Below are 18,889 nucleotides of genomic sequence, written 5' to 3' on the forward strand. Positions count from 1 at the left end.
GGCCAGGACACAAAGATAAATAAAAAAATATATAATAATAAAATAAATAAATAAATTTTACTTTTAAATAATAATAATAACGATAGTAATGTATTACTTAATTTATTACTTTAAATATCCAATAGTTAAAAATAAATACAAATAAAACATAAATTAATTCGAACGTAAGAATTCATTCATTTAAATAAAATTGTAATTTAAATTCATTTGAACTTTAAAGAGTAAGGAAGGAAAGAAAGAATATAATTGTTAAATATTGTATTTCCCGTATTGTGTGAATTCAGGTAAATTGTGACACTTTTTTTCTGTGGAAAAAAGTTCTTAACCTGATTCTGAATTAACCCCTATAATTTTCTTATATAAATAAAGAAATATATTAATAAAATAATAAAAATATTAAATAGGCCTACTGAAATATAGGGCCTATAAAAGCGAATTACATCACATTAATTAGAACTTCAGCGGGGTTAATCGATATATATCGCAAGTTGTTAAAATCACTTTGAAAAACTTGGAGCCATTTCCTAGATGTATTTCACAAAAGCCTGATTTCCTAATCCTCGCGAGATTCCACGAGGTTTTGTTATTGTGTGACGTCACTGCTGTCACTGTGGCAGGCGGCCCGTCTGTGTTCGCTCTCGACTCGTCCGCTTCTCCAGCCGGTTATATCTCCTTTCAAACAGCAGTAAAGAAACACACACCGCATTAAAAAAAATCACATAGAACTGCTTTCCCCCAGCGTGCTGCAATGGCCGACCCGAAGTATGCAAACCTGCCGGGCATCGTAAGTGATTCATTCAGTCTGTAAACAACAATAACAGTGCGGTATATTAGCATTAGCCGCGGCTAACGGTCTGAGGTGATTCAAAGCGAAACATTCATATAAATTCACATCTATAGACTAATCAAGTGTCCTGAGTAAAAAATAATTCGTACAAGGGTTTCTAAAGTAATTAAGTTATTTGAAATCGAGAGTTATCTGAGATTCTTGAGAGGAGTGTTAACGTTAGCTCATGTTTGTAACTGACGCTCGTCAAACATAACACGCAGAACTTATAAATATTGTTTATATGACTATTTTTCCGGCTTAGTTGCTTGTATGCTGTGTAAAGGGGCTGTTGTACACCTATATTTTGCAGGCAGGATTGTAAGAAATAGATGTTTGTGAAGGGCGTTGGCCAGATGTAATATAATGTCAGTATTTTAATATGTCATGTTATTGCAGTCGTTTATTTGACTTCTGTCTTATGTCAGTCTGTGTTGTTTTTGGTTTTTTTGGCTTTTACATGTGGTCCCCTGATCTTTAAATATACATGCATAAATATTTTTATTCTATCAATGAATTTTAGTCTATGTTTGTCTATTTTTCAGGTATGTTAGACATATATACATTTATACATCTGTGAGTCTTAAGGGCTTAAATCAGAGCAAGAAATCTTACATTCATAAAGTCATGACATTAAATGTTGCATGCGCTGTAAACAATGAATATCCTTCTCAGTGTTTTTGTTTTCAAATGCAAATATCTAAACATGCTTAAATCAAGATACATTTTCTTAAGAAACAAATGTAAATTCTTGAAAAATGTAAGTGAGTTTATGCTTAAAACGAGAGCTAATATCGTGTCAGTTGGGAGTTAAACTTTTTTTCCCTTTGAATTAAGTTGATTTTTCATTGCCGTTGGCAGATATTTGTTATTTCCTCACTTCATTTTGACCAGTTTCTCATCAAACGAGGTCATTTGCTTCTGACTGATTTAAGAACCTTTAGACATTTAAACTGGAAAACAAGACAAAAATACTGATAAAGAGCAACACTTTTTGCAGTGTGATGAGAAGGTACAATTATAAATGTGTAAATATGTATCTGTTTTCACTTGAGCTTTTATGTCTGTTGTGTTTTTGTTCTCACATTTTATTGACATGACATGATATAATTGAAATAGCATCATCATTATTGAAATGACATCATTTCCTCCCAGGCCTCCAATGAGCCTGATGTCTATGAGACGAGTGATCTGCCCGAGGATGATCAGGCGCAGTTTGAGTCGGTGAGTATCTGTGTGTGTGTTCTGTGCTGTGTGTGTGTGTGTGTGTGTGTCTGTGTGACTCAGATTTGAGCTAATTATACTTTCCCTCCTCATTCACTAACCCACCATCACTGTCTGACCCGCTCCGGATGCTAGTTTGTGCAAGTAAGACGTCATTGTTTTCTAACGCAGTAACTGCATGGGTTGAAATCTTCCTGCCTTTCGAATATTTTCTAATCAGGGACAGTCGTATGATTAGCATTGGGGTGTTTTTTGATTTATTTGAACTAGAGATGTAACGGTATGAAAATTTCTTAGCACGATTATAGTGACCTAAATTATCACGGTTATCAGCGTTATCACGGTATTGTTAAAATGTGCTGGAAATGATAAAAAAAAAAAAGTACTGACACACAAATCGTTTCACCAATTTTTGTATTTAAGATCAACAAACAAAAAAAAAAGTCCTCAAAATTATTGCAAATATTTAAACTGTCAGTAATAAAAAAAAAAAAAAAGCAATGGACAAATGCAATAGATTAAAAAGATACAAATGAAACAAACTGTGCTTTAAGGTTTTTTTTTTTATGCAAGTCTCAAATATTCAGTTAACAGAAATGAATAATCAAATGTAAAATGAAACTTCATTTGTTTCTTATTAATGCTACAAAAGTCCTTCACTCAAGAGCAGCGAGTGATTTTGTCTGTCTTTTGTTGTTTGATTTAATATTAAGCTCACAGTCGACAGCAGGAATATTAGGCTGCTGTCACTTTAAGAGCCGCACGCATCCAATTTACTGTTACACATGTATTTTCACTCTCAACTGTTTATGTTCATTTATTATATGACCGACAGAGGTTTACGTGAATAATCACCATTTTTGCATGTATTTGACCGTTTAAGCGCGCAGCTTGAGCTAAAGTTGACTTTACATGTCCATGTTCTGCATATGAGCGCAGGCACAGAAATCCTCCTGAGGAACAGCGCAAGTTCACTTTCACGCTTTTGAAAACATTAATAAATCTAATACACTTCAATAAATCAAGCACATCCCATTTTGCAAAAGTGACGTTACATGATTTTACTGATTTGCACGTGAAATTGGACTTTTATGGAGGAACGAAAGCGCACCGCTGGAAAGGGGGCGGAATGGGGCGCAATAATCGTTTTATCTCGATTATTGTATTTTCATAATCGTTGGAGGCCGAACAGATTCTTTTATACCTATATAGTTTAGCCTGTGTGTGTGTTGTATGAGAGAAGTCTGAACTGGTAAAGTGTGGTACAGGTTTTAACCTGCTAGACATAGTTATTAAACTATGAATAATCTCGATGACTGGTTTGCTGCTGTAATTTTTATGGTACTTTCTTCTGTTATAGGATATGGCTATGGTTAATAACATGAACTGATTTGTATTTATTATTTCTAAATTTAATTTGTAAACTTGAAGCTGTTTGTACGTTGAGAAAGGATGTGGAGTAACGTTTAGCTGTTTCAGCGTGTGTTTTAAGGAACAAATGGTGGTAAATTTGACAGTTTGACAGAAGTATATTGTGTGTGTTTCACTTCCTTCTAGGGCTGCGCAGTTTGTGAGGAAAAAACACAAGCGATTTTTCTGATGAAAATTGTGATAGTTTTGCTGTGCTTGTCTGTATGGCTGAATAATTTAGCCAAAATTGTTGAGAATATCAAGGCTGTTATAGTTAATTAAAGCTAAAACCATAGAAAACATTTTTGTTACTTAAAATAGAATAAACATTGACTGAAATAAAATATAATATAAAAAATAAGCATTTTATTTCAGCTAGTTGCCAAAGCAACATTTCCCATTCTCATTTAGTTTAATTTGATGTGCTAATATAACAAACTAAAACTGAAATAAATGTAAAAAAAAAAAAAAAGCTATATAGATATATTGAAAAAAAATTAATAAAACTAATAAAAATTACAAAACAAGCAACAACTTTACTAAATCTTTAAGATGAAAATGGAAAATACAAAATAAAAATTAATTCAAAAATGTAAAAAACTAGTAGTATCTCAGTTACACACAAATAACACTGGTGATTTATATATTAACATAAAATAATAAAAATGATTACTTAATAATTATTAACTTTTTTTTTACTCTGCAGCTGTAAAATTACAATACAAATATTTTTGGTTGCCTTAATTTATTTTTATTTAATGTAATTAATATAATTAGTTTTTATTTGTAATAATTAATATATTTTATATTTTAATATATATATATTTTTTATTTATTTTTTACTGTAGGGAGCTCCTCTTTTAAGAACAGCGGGTTTGTGCTTCACGCATATTGTGCTCCCAAATGCACATTATAAGTGACCCAAACTCAGTGTGCATATTTTTTTTGTGCATAAATATTTATTTAATTAAAATGCATTGGTTTTTGATAATCACACTAAGCCATATGATGGTTCTGGTTTAATTACTGGTAATTGTGCAGCCCTTCTTCCTTCAGTCTCTCTGTATGTGTGTAACTCCAGCTGTTTCTCTGCTCTGATCTGGATGCTGCGTCGATCCTCTCATCCTTCTTATTCCTGAAGTGATGAAGTCTGTGTCACAAGCTGTAGACTAACATCTGCTCTCTCCGCAGAACAGCACGACTAACGTTTGGCATGAGCTCAAGTGACTGTGTTTGAGTGCTTTGTGTGAAACTCTGGGTAATCTTTCTTGCAGCTGGAGATCACATTAGCCACTGACCTGTGAGCAGTTTCACATTAATACATGATCAGATGTAGTGGTGCACAGGCATTATTCAGTATCAGCTGAAGAAACAGAGGCCTGCGGCTCTAATTAACAGACTCTGATGAAATAAACAAGCAATCTCACAACACAGCGCTCTGTTCTCCTCTCCCTCCAGCTCCTGGTGTGCATGTCATATGATAACTACATTAATATCTCTCTCTCTCTTTCTCTTCCTCACTCTCTTCTGTTTTTCTCTTTCTCTTTTGCTCTAACTGTCTTTGGGGACCCAAGGAGCTGGTAAGAGTTTCTGATTCCCCTTTAACACCCAGTGACTCCTCTAAACCAATCAGAAGTCTGATCGTGAGCTGTGCATGTGCGTCTGTGAGCTCACAGCGTTAGTGTGAACGGCTAAAGCACGCTGTGAAGGCCAGTCTGTCAGATGGGAGTTTTCATCAGCCGTTTAGAAGGATTTTGCACATTGATGTCAGTTACAATCACAGAAAATGATTTCAACTTGTCCTTCAGTTTGAAAAAAAAAAAAAAACACGAGTGCTGACAGAAATCCAGTGGTAAAATGCTCCATAAATGTCAATCAAAATGATTTTCATTGGTATTTAAAAGACAAATACTGTATACTGTAAAAATAAAATATAAAATTATATTAATATTATATTAAAATATTAAATAAATATAATAAAACATTTTTATACATAAAATGTCAAATAATATATAATAAAATAATATTTTGTACACATGAATATATTTATTATTATTATTATTTATTAACATATTAGTGCTGGGCATCCAAAATAAAAGTTTTTGTGTACTCTGTATATTTATATGTATATATAAAGACCCACATACAGTATATATTTAAAAACATATTTACATGTATATATTTATATTCATATAAATTTAATATATACATTTTTTCTTAAATATATACATGCATGTGTGTGTATTATATATATATATACATAATAAATACACACAGAACACACACATATATTATGTACACAACAACTTTTTTGGATGCGATTAATGGCGATTAATTGTTGCCCGGCACTAATATTTTTACTAATACTAATACTTAAATTATGCTTAATATGTTTATGCTACTTTATTAAGAGCAAGACTTTTATATTAAAAGATACTTATACTCTAAATAAATATTGCATATATTAATGCACAGTAATTTATTTACACTTATATTATTAATATTATGTATATAACAAGTTATTATATTATTATTAAAAGATATATAACAGTTAAAATATATGTGCATACTTTGACTATAATAAAAGTATTGTATACTATTATATTATTAATATTTTATATATAAAAATTACATAACAGTATAGCATACTGGTATACGCACACTTATGAGCCAATACTCTCGAAGCGGCTGCTATTTTATCACTAGTGCAGACTAGTATTAACTGTGATGCATGTAGACCTCCTTAAACATTTGACAGGAACTGTAAAATGTAGAAGATAAATTAGTGTTTGATTTGTAATGCTTCAGCATCATCTCTAGTGTGCTCAATGCTCCAAAATGAAGAAGTCTGTGCATTTACTGTCCTGTAAGTGCTCTAAATGCTGCTGAAAATGCCCTTCACGCTGACAACCCCGGCCAATTAAAGCAGAAAAGTGTCCAAATGCTGTTCACCGTGCGCTTGCGTTCATCAGACGCTCTGCCTGTGGAAGTGTGTGTTGGTGTTTCTCCAGCGTAATGGCCACAGTAGATTCATAGTGTACAGTTTTCCCTCATAACAAACCTTTAGTGGTGTTTGCTGAATTAGATTTACACTAAAGAAGGGACTAGAGACACACGGTCCAGTAAGAAACCACCCTAGTAACACACTAAACTCCAGTCATAACACTTTAGCAAACATTCACAGCACACTAATATTGAGTTTTGCAGTCTAGTATATATGTTTTGAGTTTGCTGCTGTATTTTAGATGACGCTCGAGCTTATTAAACACCTGTGCCGTCAGCTTGAATCTCTTCCTATCATTTATTTTCCCGATTGATGTGTGTTTGACAGAATAAATGCATGATGGTCTGTGAAATTGTTTATTTCTGAGTGATTAAATCAGAGCCTGAGCTGGACAGACGTTCTCAGACACGTCACTCTTAAATCAACATAGAGACAGAGCGACACGCGGCATAATCTGAAAACCACGCTCTCCATTGACTTTGTATTGCGGGAAGTTGCCTCCTTGTCATTTCTGACTTATAATGAAAAATGTCTAAAAGCTGCTGTGTGACGAGGTGTACAGTAAACAAGCTAAAAAACCCAGAACTACGTTTTTATAAGCTGTCGACCCCAAAAAACGAGCGTTTACTGTACAACTTGTCACATAGCTGCTTTTAGGCATTGTTCTGTTTTTTGTTATTTACATTTAGTCGTTTAGTAGAAGCTTTTATCCAAAGCTATTTACAAATGAGGACAATGGAAGCAATTAAAATCAGCAAAAGAGCAATGATATGCAAGTGCTATAACAAGTCTCAGTTAGCTTAATAGTACACACAGCAAGTTCTTTTTTAATTATATAATAAATAAAAAGAAAACAGATAGAATAGAAAAAGAATAGAGCAAGCTAGAGTTAGAGACCTTTTTTTGCTTTTGTTAATTGTATAATAAATAAAAAGAAAACAAATAGATAGAATACAAAATAGATTAGAGAAGCTAGAGTTAGTTGTTGTTGTTTTTAGAAAACAAGCAGTTAGTAAATTAATAGAGTGCAAGTCTTTTTTTTTTTTTTGAAGAATATAATTAGAACAGAGAGTGCTGGAGTTAGAGGCTCAAAGAAAGACGTAAGAGATGTGTTTTAGCCGATTCTTGAAGACGGTTATAGATCAGAAATGACGAGGAGGCAGCTTCCTGCAATACAAAGTCAATGGAGAGCATTGGATTCCCCCAAGGTGTGGGCGTGGCCTAAATGTGCTCTGTCTCTATTCCAGTCAGCCACGCCCCTTCTGTGGGAGGGGCCGAACTGCCTCAAAGATTCAGCCAATCAGAGCTTCAGAAGTGTCTCCTTTATAATCAGTGAGGCATCCAGATCTGTTGGTTTCGCCGCTGCATGTGCGTCGTGTGTGTGTTTGTGTTTCTCGTGTGATTGGTTTCTGACTCGTCTCGCAGGAGGAGCTGTGCAGCGACAGCGTGGAGCGGATCGTCGTCAATCCCAACGCCGCCTACGACAAGTTCAAAGACAAACACGTCAGCGCCAAGGGTTTGGGTGAGGAGAGCCGTTTCTGACATACCAAACACTGCTGTTTTAGTATCACTGAGTAAATATGATAAATATGATATTTTTATGTATTTTTTGTTTTAATTTTTAATTAGTGCTGTCAAATGATTAATTGCGATTAATCACATCCAAAATAAAAGTTTTTGTTTACTAATATATGTGTGTGTGCTATGTATATTTATTATGTATATATAAATACGCACACATGCATGTATATATTTCAGAAAAATGTTATGTTCATATATTAAATATATTTATTTATAATATAAATTATATGAATATAAATATAGACATGTAAATGCATGTAAACATTTTCTAAATATATACATGTATGTGTGTGTATTTATATACATAATAAATATACACAGAACACATATATTATGCAAACAAAACTTTTATTTTGTATGTGATTAATCACAATTAATCGTTTGACAGCGCTAATTTTAATTTTAAAGTTTTAGTAGTTTTGTTACATTTGTCATTTAAAAAAAATAAATAAATTATATATATATATATATATATATAGTATTAATTTTATTTTAATTATTTAAATGTTGCTTTGGCAGCTATCTGAAATCATTTCATTTTAATTTTATTTCAGCAAAAGTTTATTTTAGTAACAAAGTAAAAAAATGTTTAGTTTTTTTTAATGGTTTTAGTTTTACTCACTCACTAATGTCTTTTTTTTTTTTTTTTTTGTCGTATACGTTGTTATGAATTGTTGGTATTGGTTAATGTCGAATGCATCCCAGCTGTTATAATTAATGCAGACTGGAAAAAAAACCTTTCCTTTCTACATAAAATTCTTTAATGTAACTCTACTAATGTGAGTCATCTGGGCATCTGAATGGTCTTTTAATAAATTATTTGTTTATAATTTGTCTTAATGTTAATAATTTTAAGTTTACAGATCTGTCTCACAGTGTTGCTTTAGTATCATTAAGATGCTTTTATTCATTTTTTTAAATTAATTTGTATTTTTATATTTGATTTTTATTTTATTGTATTTTAATTTTATTATATTTTAAATCTTTTTTTATTTCAGTTTTAGTTATTTTAGTCCTTAAAGTTAACCTAAATGAAATTAAGAAATGTTGCCTTTGCAACTAGCTGAAATAAAATAATTATTTCAATTAAAGTTTATTTAAAGTCAAGTAACAAAAGTGTTTTTATGGTTTTAGTTTCGGTTAACTATGATAACCCTGCTGTGAAATTGGGTCTGGTTTTGCTTGTGTCTAACTCTATTGTTCTCTCTCTCTCTCTCTCTCTCTCTGTGTGTGTGTGTGTGTGTGTGTGTGCGCAGATTTCTCGGACCGCATCAGTAAGAGTCGCAGGGTGGGCTACGAGTCTGGAGAGTTTGAGCTTGTGAGTGATTTGCTCATTCATCATGAACCGCTTCATGATTTGTTCAGTTTTATGGAGTCTCTCAGCGTTTGTCCTGATTTATTTTCTCTGTCCTGCAGTTAGCTGAGGGTTGTGGCGTGAAGGAAACTCCTCAGCAGAAATATCAGCGGCTGGTTAATGAGATTCACGAGCTCTGCCAGGATGTGGAGCGCATTCAGGTCAGAACTAAACATCCTAGTGAAACATCTGCTTCTCTTTCAGTTACCTGTGTACTCATGTACTCTCACCATCTGCGTGATATTCACTAGTGTTCAACACTAAGATTTTTTTTTTTAAAGAAATTTAAACTTTTTTTCAGCAAGGATTCATTAAATTGGTCAAAAGTGACCATGAAGACATTTATAATGTTGCAAAAGATTTATATTTCAAATAAATGCTATTCTTTTGAACTTTCTATTCATCTGTGAATCCTGAAAAATAAAATGCATCACAGTTTCCACAAAAATATTGGGCAGGACAACTGTTTTCAACATTGATAATAATCAGAAATGTTTCTTGAGCAGCAAATCAGCATATTAGAATGATTTCTGAAGATCATGTGACACTGAAGACTGCAGTAATGATGCTGAAAATACAGCTGCGCATCACAGAAATAAATTACATTTGAACATAGATTCACATAGAAAACAGCTACAGTGACCTCCACTAATATTGGCACCTTTGGTAAATTTGAGCAAAGGTGGCTGTAAAAAAATTAATCTGTATTGTTTATCCTTTTGATCTTTCATTCAAAACAATTCACAAAATTCTAACCTATCATTGAAGTAAAACAATTGAAATTGGGGGGAAAATCTCATCGTGAAATAAATGCTTTCTCTAGTTCATGATAGGTAATGATAGGTTAGAACAGCCACATTTGCTCATATTTACCAAGGGTGCCAATATTAATGGACGGCACTGTGTTTTAAATTGTAATAATATTTCATAATTTTTAAAATACATTTTTCAAAAACATCAAAAAGTCAAAAACAATGTTTATCGCCATGCATTATGTTGGTGCATGAGAATGAAAATTATTAAACATAATATATATTTTTAAATAAATATAAAAATGGTGCAAAAACATTATTTCAACTAGATTTCTATTGTGGTTCTTCTAAATGAAGAAAAGCACCTTTTTAAGTTATTCAGATCAAATATATAAAGTTTTAAGTTATTTAAATATTGAATATTGTCTAAATATATTTAATTTTTATCATTATTAATTTAAAAAAAATTTTTTTTATAAATAAATATCAAAATGATTTTGTAGGAGTAATGTCTGCTGAAATTTCAACTTTGCATCACAGGAATAAATTACATTTTAAAATCTATTCACAGAAAACAGTTGTTTTAAATTGTAATAATATTTCACAATTTGTACTGTATTTTGGATTAAATAAATTAAGCCTTGGTGAGCAGAAGAGACTTCTTTCAATAACGTTAAAATATCTTACCAACCTCAACATTTTGAACAGTAGTGTACATCCTAGTGTACTCAAGTCTTAAAGTCTGGTTCACTGTCTGTGCTGCTTATTCCGATTAAAAACAGTCCACTTAGACAGGAAGAGACTGTCGGACCTGCATGTGAATTGAACAAGCATGTTTGTGTTTTATGTGACGTTGATGTATGTTTTCTTGCAGGTCACGACTAAAGAGAGCAGCACAGAGGAGCGTTTGACTCCGGTGGCTTTGGCTCAGCAAGCAGCGCAGCTCAAACAGCAGCTGGTTTCTGCTCATCTGGACTCTCTGCTCGGACCCAATGCTCACATCAACCTCACCGACCCTGACGGAGCGCTTGCCAAGTGAGTAAAACTTCTGCTTCAGATGTTCTGAGATACATTTAGACTTCCTGAGCTACAAATACAACACAGAACATGATGCATCTGCTCTCAGATGGGTGTGAAGTAGTGTCAGTTGTTTTTTAATTTAGTCTTAGTCCTGTGCTTTTTAGCTTTTGTCATATGTGACTCTGGAGCACAAAAGCAGTCATAAGCAGCACAGGTATATTTGTGGCAATAACCAACAATACATTGTATGGGTCAAAATGATCGATTTTTCTTTTATGCCAAAAAAGTAACGATCATGTTCCATGAAAATATTTTGTAAATTTCCTACCATAAATATATCAGAACTTAATTTTTATTAGTAATATGCATTGCTAAGGTCTTCAATTGGACAACTTTAAAGGCGATTTTCTCAATATTTAGATTTTGTTTGCACCCTCAGATTCCAGATTTTCAAATATTTGTATCTCGGCCAAATATTGTCCGATCCTAACAACATCGTAGATGCTTTTGCAATATAGAGCGAGCACATGAGCACATGGTTGCCAGATTGCATAAGTTTGCTGGCAGAAAGCGCATCCTTTTTACAGAGAAGCTCTGATTGGGGGATTTGAACTCTTGATATCTGGCAACCACAAACATGAAGTACATGTAGTTAAGATCTGAAATGTCTTTTATAACTTTTTGTTAATTGTATACCTTGTGTAATTTATTCAAGAATCGCCATGAAAATAGCTTTAATGCTGGCATGGTGTTAAAAAGTGAATAAATAAATAAATACATGTAGTTAATTAATATTACTCAGAACTTAAATGTATAACTACACTGTAACAAGGACACCTTAAAATAAAGTGTAAAAAGATTTTGGTAAAGTTACATTAAATAAAATACATTTTAGTCTTGCCTTTTATCGTCACTGATATTGCATGTTGATATAGTCACAGTTGTCTTTTATTGACCTTATTGTCGTCTCGTCATTGTCTTGTTTTAGTCAGCAAACATTTTTCTTTAACGAAATGAACACTGGAAGCTAGGGCTGCCCCCTAATAGTAAATATGGCTCAAATATGGCTTATCATCTGAAATATGTAAGTAGCAGCAACTTTACATAGGCGCCGGTGCGCTAACTTGCTCTTAAAATACTCCCTCATTTTTGGTCATACAGATAATAGTAATACATCTTTCGAATCTGTAAAGACTCTACGTTTATTTGTGTTCACTCACAATAACAACAAAACATTGCGCTTTTGTAAAATAATGAAAGCTCTTTCTGCCGTCTCGGTCTCCGTGAACTTGAGTGCAAAACTTAAATGCCTTACAGACATGAAAAATATATCTATAGAGAGCGAAATTTCTACTTTCAAATGAACCAATTCAAATGTAATAGAAATATTCTCAGATTATGTCATCCGTATGAAACATACATACAGGCAAGAAGCCGAGTCAGTGTCGCCGACTTCATCTCTTAAACCGAAAACAAAAAAAGCACTAGTTTATCAATGAATTACTAAAATGTTAATGCAGCCTCCTTACTGTTTTTCCCTGACACATTCATAATCATTACTTCTGCTGGTGCGCTGTTGCAAGCTTTATTGCGTGCACTTGAGCGCTTATTAGGCTATGCAGGCAATTAAAGGCTCATTATAATGATTTAAATGGTTTATTAATAAATGTGCGATTAGTTGCTTCAAATGAACGACTACTAGTCGACCAGAAAGATCTTTAGTCGAGGGCAGCCCTGCTGAGTGTTCTGTATGTTTGCAGGCGGTTGTTGACTCAGCTGGAGGTGGCTCGGGGTGTGAGGAGCGGAGCGGGTGGAGAAAGCAAGACAGCGGCACCCAAAGGACCAGACGGAGTGATTCTCTACGAGCTCCACAGCCGACCGGAGCAAGAGAAGTTCACCGAGTCTGCTAAAGTACGGCCTTTATAAAACACCCAGGGTGATTTGGCAAAAAATGAAAATCTAGATATTTTTCTAGATTCTCGATTTTTTACGATTTTTAACTAGTCAGCTTGAAAATGTAACTACAACATGATTCAAGTAACTTTTTCTTTATTAACCCCTTTATTAAATAAAGACAATTCTATTCCAAGTGCACCACACATGAAGTTGTCAATTCGAATGAATTGATAAAATCAGAAAAATTCTATATTCTGTAATACCTGTGGCCGTTTCTGACGCAGACGTTCTCTGTGTGACTGCAGGTCGCTGAGCTGGAGAGACGGCTGGCTGAACTGGAGACGGCGCTGGGATCCGGCTCAGAGAAACAGGTGCGTGAGACACGTTTACTGATGATTTCTAACGCTCTAAATGATCAAAACTGCTGTCAATCCTGTTTCACACTCAATCTAATCCATGTCTTCTGTCGTCTGATTAATAGTTCACTGATGACTCATTTATCCAGTAAAAGCTCTTTTAGTGTAATTGTAGAAGCGTCCAGCTTCAGCGGCTGCTTCTCGTGTCAAATCTTGACTGATTTTGATCAAGTAAGCGTCAGAATAACTGCAGTCATATTTCCAGATGAACACTTACTGGACTGAAGCAGCTCAGCTTTACTTGATTCTCCATCAATCATTTTTTGGTAAAATCAGTGCGTCTCAAATCTGATCATCAGGATCTTTTGAGGAGCTTTACTTTCACTGTTCCTCAGCGGAGGAATGATCTTCTGAGGAGCGTTTATTTCTTCATCTCTCAATCAGCATTGCATTATATGTTTGGATCATTTCAATCTCATCTTACTGAGACATATTACTGGAGATATAGAGCGACGACTGATATTTATATCATTTAATATCAGTATCTGCTGAACTGTTATAAACGTCTCATTGATTTACATCACAAGCAGCAGAATTTCATCATATAAATATCAGCATCTACACCAAATTAATACTTTTTAATAAAATTGAGCTGTTTTTTCCTCCATATTCTCACTATATCAGACAACATGAGCCATAAAAGCCTGAAAACACATTTTGTTTTTAGATTTTTTAATTTTTTTTAAAGGTTCAATAAACTGTAAAATTAAAAATTATTAAAGTTATTTACTGTCACTGATCTGTGTGTCTGTGTGTGTGTGTGTGTGTGTGTGTGTGTCGTAGGGTCCGCTCAGCACCGGGGTTCAGGGAGCCAGTCTGATGGTAAACACACACTCATCACTATAACAGCACCATCAGTATTAACATTCAATGTCTTTATACACCTGATGCATTTATGAAATAAAAAGGAGTTGTTTAACATGCATACTACCAACATGCAGTCGCCAAAAATACAACCATAGCAGATCAGATGTGAAAAAAGCATTCAATACCACATGAAAACTTGCATGGCTGTGAAATGAGTGGATGTGGTCACGTGATCAGGTCTCTTGCTGTCTGCAGGACTCTATAGAGCTGCTGCAGGCGCGGGTCAGTGCGCTGGACGCTGCCACGCTGGACCAGGTGGAGGCCAGACTACAGGTGAAACCAGAACCCTGACCAGCCGTCTCAAGTGTGTTTCTTCAGTGTCAAACGTTAAAGGGGTAGTTCACCCACAAATGAAATTTCTGTCATTAATAACTCACCCTCATGTCGTTCCAAACCCGTAAGACCTTCGTTCATCATCGGAACACAAATGAAGATATTTTTGATGAACACGATCAAGGAGATCTTTAAAATAATCCATGTGACATCAAGGGTTCAACCGTAATTTTACGAAGCTATGAGAATACTTATTAACGACAAAAATAACGACTTTATTCAACAATTCGTCTCCTCCCTATAGCGCCATTTTGGAGAGTGTGAACGTATGTACTCAGATACACTGTTTACATTCAGATCAAAGCTTAAACAACGTATCCGCGTACATGCGTTGCATACGTATGTACAGTTTTATTATTAATCCCCAATAATAATAAAATCATTTTTGTTATTGCTTAATAAATTAATTTTAATTTATTAACTTTAATTAAATTAGTTAATTTTTATTAGTCCCAAATAATAATAAGAATAAGAATTATATTTTTAAACTAATTAAAAAAAAAAAAAAATGTAATAATTATTTGTTTGAATGAGGTGTTTAAACGGAGCTGTTGTTGTGAGTGCAGTCGACGCTGAGCGCTTGTTTGTGTTTTATCTTCAGAGCGTTCTGGGGAAGATGAATGAAATCGCCAAGCACAAGGCGGCCATCGAGGACGCGGAGACCCAGAACAAGGTGCGTCCGCCGTCAGCATAGAGACTGTGCTAGAGTTAACGAGCTGACTGACGAGTCTGGTCTGTGCGCAGGTGTCTCAGCTGTATGACGTGGTGCAGAAGTGGGATGCGATGGCCTCGTCTCTCCCGCAGGTGGTGCAGAGACTGCTGGCCGTCAGAGAGCTGCACGAGCAGGGTATCCTTCATCCCTCGTGCTTGCTTTGGGCTTTAAATACCTGTTTAATTGGCCTGAAAATTGGCAAATGCAAAAAATGTGCTTTCTGCAAACTATAATAATAATTATAATGATAATAATAATAATAATTATTATTGTTGTTGTTGTTATAATTCTATTGATATAGTATTATTATTAACTAATTCATTAATATTCTCTTGTCAAATATATTGTTGTTGTTATTATTATTATTATTAATCTCCAAGATAATAGTAATAATATTATTATTATTATTATTAGTAGTAGTAGTAGTATTAATGTAATAATAATAATAACAATAACAATAACAATGATATTCTTAATCCCCAAAATACTATTACTACTACAAATAATAATTGTTCCTGTTATTATAATGCTATTAATAAAATAATATTGCTAATTAATATTCCTTGTCAAATTTTATATATATATATATATATATATATATATATATATATATATATATATAATATTCCTTGTCAAATTATTTATATATATATATATATATATATATATATATATATATATATATATATATATATATATATAATTTGACAAGGAATATTAATTAGTAATATTATTTTATTAATAGCATTATAATATAATATCAGCACTATAACCAGTAGATAGCAGCAGAGGAGGACATTTTGGCTGATTAGTTATTCATTTCTAAATTTTGCTTTATGTTTTGAAATGCTAAAATCACTATTATAAAATATCAAATCATCAATAAATCAAATTTGGTCAAAATCCTGCACTTTTTGTGTACGAAGTAAGAAAAGTTACAAAACGCCTTGAAAAACTAACTTTTCAATTTGTGTCTGAATCACATAAAAAGCAATCTATTTATATTCACTGAAGTTGTCGGGCAGTTCTGTTTAATCCTAAAGAAGAATAATGTTACTCGTTTAATAAAAGTAGAAATTCAATAAGAGTAGAATGTAAAGTTTCCATATGAAATTACATGTACATTATGAATGCTTCCCAACTCGAGCTCAGTGCTTTACTGTCAAATATGCATTGCCAAGAAATAAATGCATAATATTATTAGTAACTGCACTTATTAATGCAAAACAATAGTAATGTTATGATTAAACAATCTTTATTTTTAATACCCCAACACCACCCCCAGCGCTACCAAACCTGCCTCTGGCGCCACCATCTGTAGAATTGGTGCCATTGCTCTCAAATGTTAGTCTGGATCCCTGTAATATATAAATATATTGTAATAATATTACTATTAGTAGTAGTATTAATATAATACTATTTTATTATAAATTAAAATAAAGTGTTTAATTATATATCTTATTATATATATATATATATTTTATAACATTTATTTTAGATATTTTCTCCTCAAAACAATAATAATTTATTATTATTATTAATGAAACAGGACTTTCTTTACAGTTTTGAGATTCACTCAAAGTAATTATTATTTATGTGTCTATTGTTGCTGTGTGTATTATATGTTTTTGATCTCTTGTTTTTGTGGTCTGTTGTGGTGCAGCGATGCAGTTTGGCCAGCTGCTGACCCATCTGGACACGACACAGCAGATGATCAACAACTCACTGAAGGACAACAGCACTCTGCTCACGCAGGTCTCTCCTCAAACACACAGACCAGGAAGATCTTACACTGCCGCTCAAAAGGGAGTCTCTTCTGCTCATCGAGGCTGTATTTATTCGATCAAAAATACAGAAAAAAACAGTAATATTGTGAAATCTTATTGCAATTTCTAATATTGGTTTCCTATTTTAATATACTTGAAAATAGAATTTATTTCTGTGACACAGCGCTGAATTTCCAGCATCATTACTGCAGTCTTCAGTGACACACGATCCTTCAGAAATCTTAATAATATTCTGATTTATTATGAGTGTTGAAACTCTTCATATTTTGATACTTTTTTCTTTGATGAACACAAAGTTAAAAAGAGCAGCATTTGTTCAAAATAGAAATCTTTTCTAACAATATAAGTCTTTACTATGACTTTTTATTCATTTAACACATCCCTCCTGAATAAAAATATTAATTTCTTTAAAAAAAAAGAAAAAATGTACTCACCCCAAGCTTTTGAATATCATTGTAACAATTTTTTTTTTTTTTAAATAAATGCTGTTCTTTTTAACTTTTTATTAATCAGAGAATCCTGAAAGAAATATCAAAGGTCCCAAAAAAAATATGAAGCAGCACAACGGTTTCCAACATTGATTATAAATCAGCATATTAGAATGATTTCTGAAGATCATGTGACGCTGAAGACTGCAGTAATGATGCTGAAAATACAGCTGCATCACAGAAATAAATGACATTTTAAAGTATATTAAAATAGAAAACTGTTCTTTTAAATTGCAATAATATTTCACAAAATAACAGTTTTTTTTCTGTATTTTTGATCAAATAGATGCTTAAAAAACATTAAAAATCTCACTGATCCCAAACTTTTGAGCGGCAGTATATATGTAAGCATATGCATATGAAAAATAATGCGATCATCAACACTAACCGCATATAAATGAAAACTGCCTAAAAATGTGGATCCAGCTTTGTGATACTGATGGAAGCCATCTACTGCAGCTTTGCTTTGATAATATTACTGAATATGATCCAGATGTAGTATTTGATAAAAATGCGATTTATGAAACCTACCTACATTCAAGTGTTGATAAAAAAAACAGTGCTTGAAGCTAGAATAAAACAGATTTTTTTGGTTTGAAAGTTGAGGGTCTGATCGTTATTTTGATGTATTACATGTTCAGATATTCATGCAACAAAATATTCAGGGGGACATTATATTTTTGTGAAGCTCAGTTAAACATCCCGCTCTTCTCTCGCAGGTCCAGCAAACCATGAAGGAGAACCTGCTGGCTGTGGAGGAGAACTTCGCCGCGCTGGACCAGAGGATGAAGAATCTCTCCAAATAAAAGCCTTCGGTCTGGCGTGAGGAGAGAGAGAGTGAAGGAAGAGGGAGTCCATTAGAGTCCAGCTCTGTTTCTCATGCCGCCCTTTTGTTTTTCTGCAGAGTGTCGAGACCAAACGTTGCCACACTACAGAACCTTAAAGCTTCTCCCTCAAACCCAAAGTCTGAGTTCTGATTCCATCGTGATCCACACGGACTTTGTTTTGAAGGTGAGACGACGCTGTGTGTGTAAATACAGGCTTATCTGTACTTTAACTCGTTCTCATGAGCGACTGCTTGTAACCGTTATTGTATTATTAATGTGTGGCGCCGAGTCCACCGATTATGATCATTTTCCAATATAGAATTTCAAATGCATCTCTGGGTAATAAAATGCTTCCAGAAATCTGTTTCATGTTGTTGTTGTTTTGAAAGTTC

The 18,889-nt window shown here is 33.4% G+C and overlaps 1 protein-coding gene across 1 annotated transcript; it reads left to right on the forward strand.

Annotated features, from left to right (window-relative positions):
* Nucleotides 1-579: 579 nt before the first annotated feature.
* Nucleotides 580-18,861, forward strand: dctn2 (dynactin 2 (p50)). Its single transcript, XM_058779749.1, has 14 exons — nucleotides 580-784; nucleotides 1,982-2,050; nucleotides 7,890-7,986; nucleotides 9,302-9,363; nucleotides 9,462-9,560; nucleotides 11,026-11,186; nucleotides 12,932-13,082; nucleotides 13,373-13,438; nucleotides 14,267-14,305; nucleotides 14,546-14,623; nucleotides 15,285-15,356; nucleotides 15,428-15,530; nucleotides 17,059-17,150; nucleotides 18,390-18,861. The coding sequence occupies exons 1-14, from the start codon at nucleotides 749-751 to the stop codon at nucleotides 18,474-18,476; spliced, it is 1,212 nt and encodes a 403-aa protein (XP_058635732.1). The 5' UTR covers nucleotides 580-748; the 3' UTR covers nucleotides 18,477-18,861.
* The last annotated feature ends 28 nt before the right edge of the window (nucleotides 18,862-18,889 follow it).

The sequence above is a fragment of the Onychostoma macrolepis genome, chromosome 06 (genome assembly GCF_012432095.1).
Source record: "Onychostoma macrolepis isolate SWU-2019 chromosome 06, ASM1243209v1, whole genome shotgun sequence".
Classification (NCBI taxonomy): domain Eukaryota; kingdom Metazoa; phylum Chordata; class Actinopteri; order Cypriniformes; family Cyprinidae; genus Onychostoma; species Onychostoma macrolepis.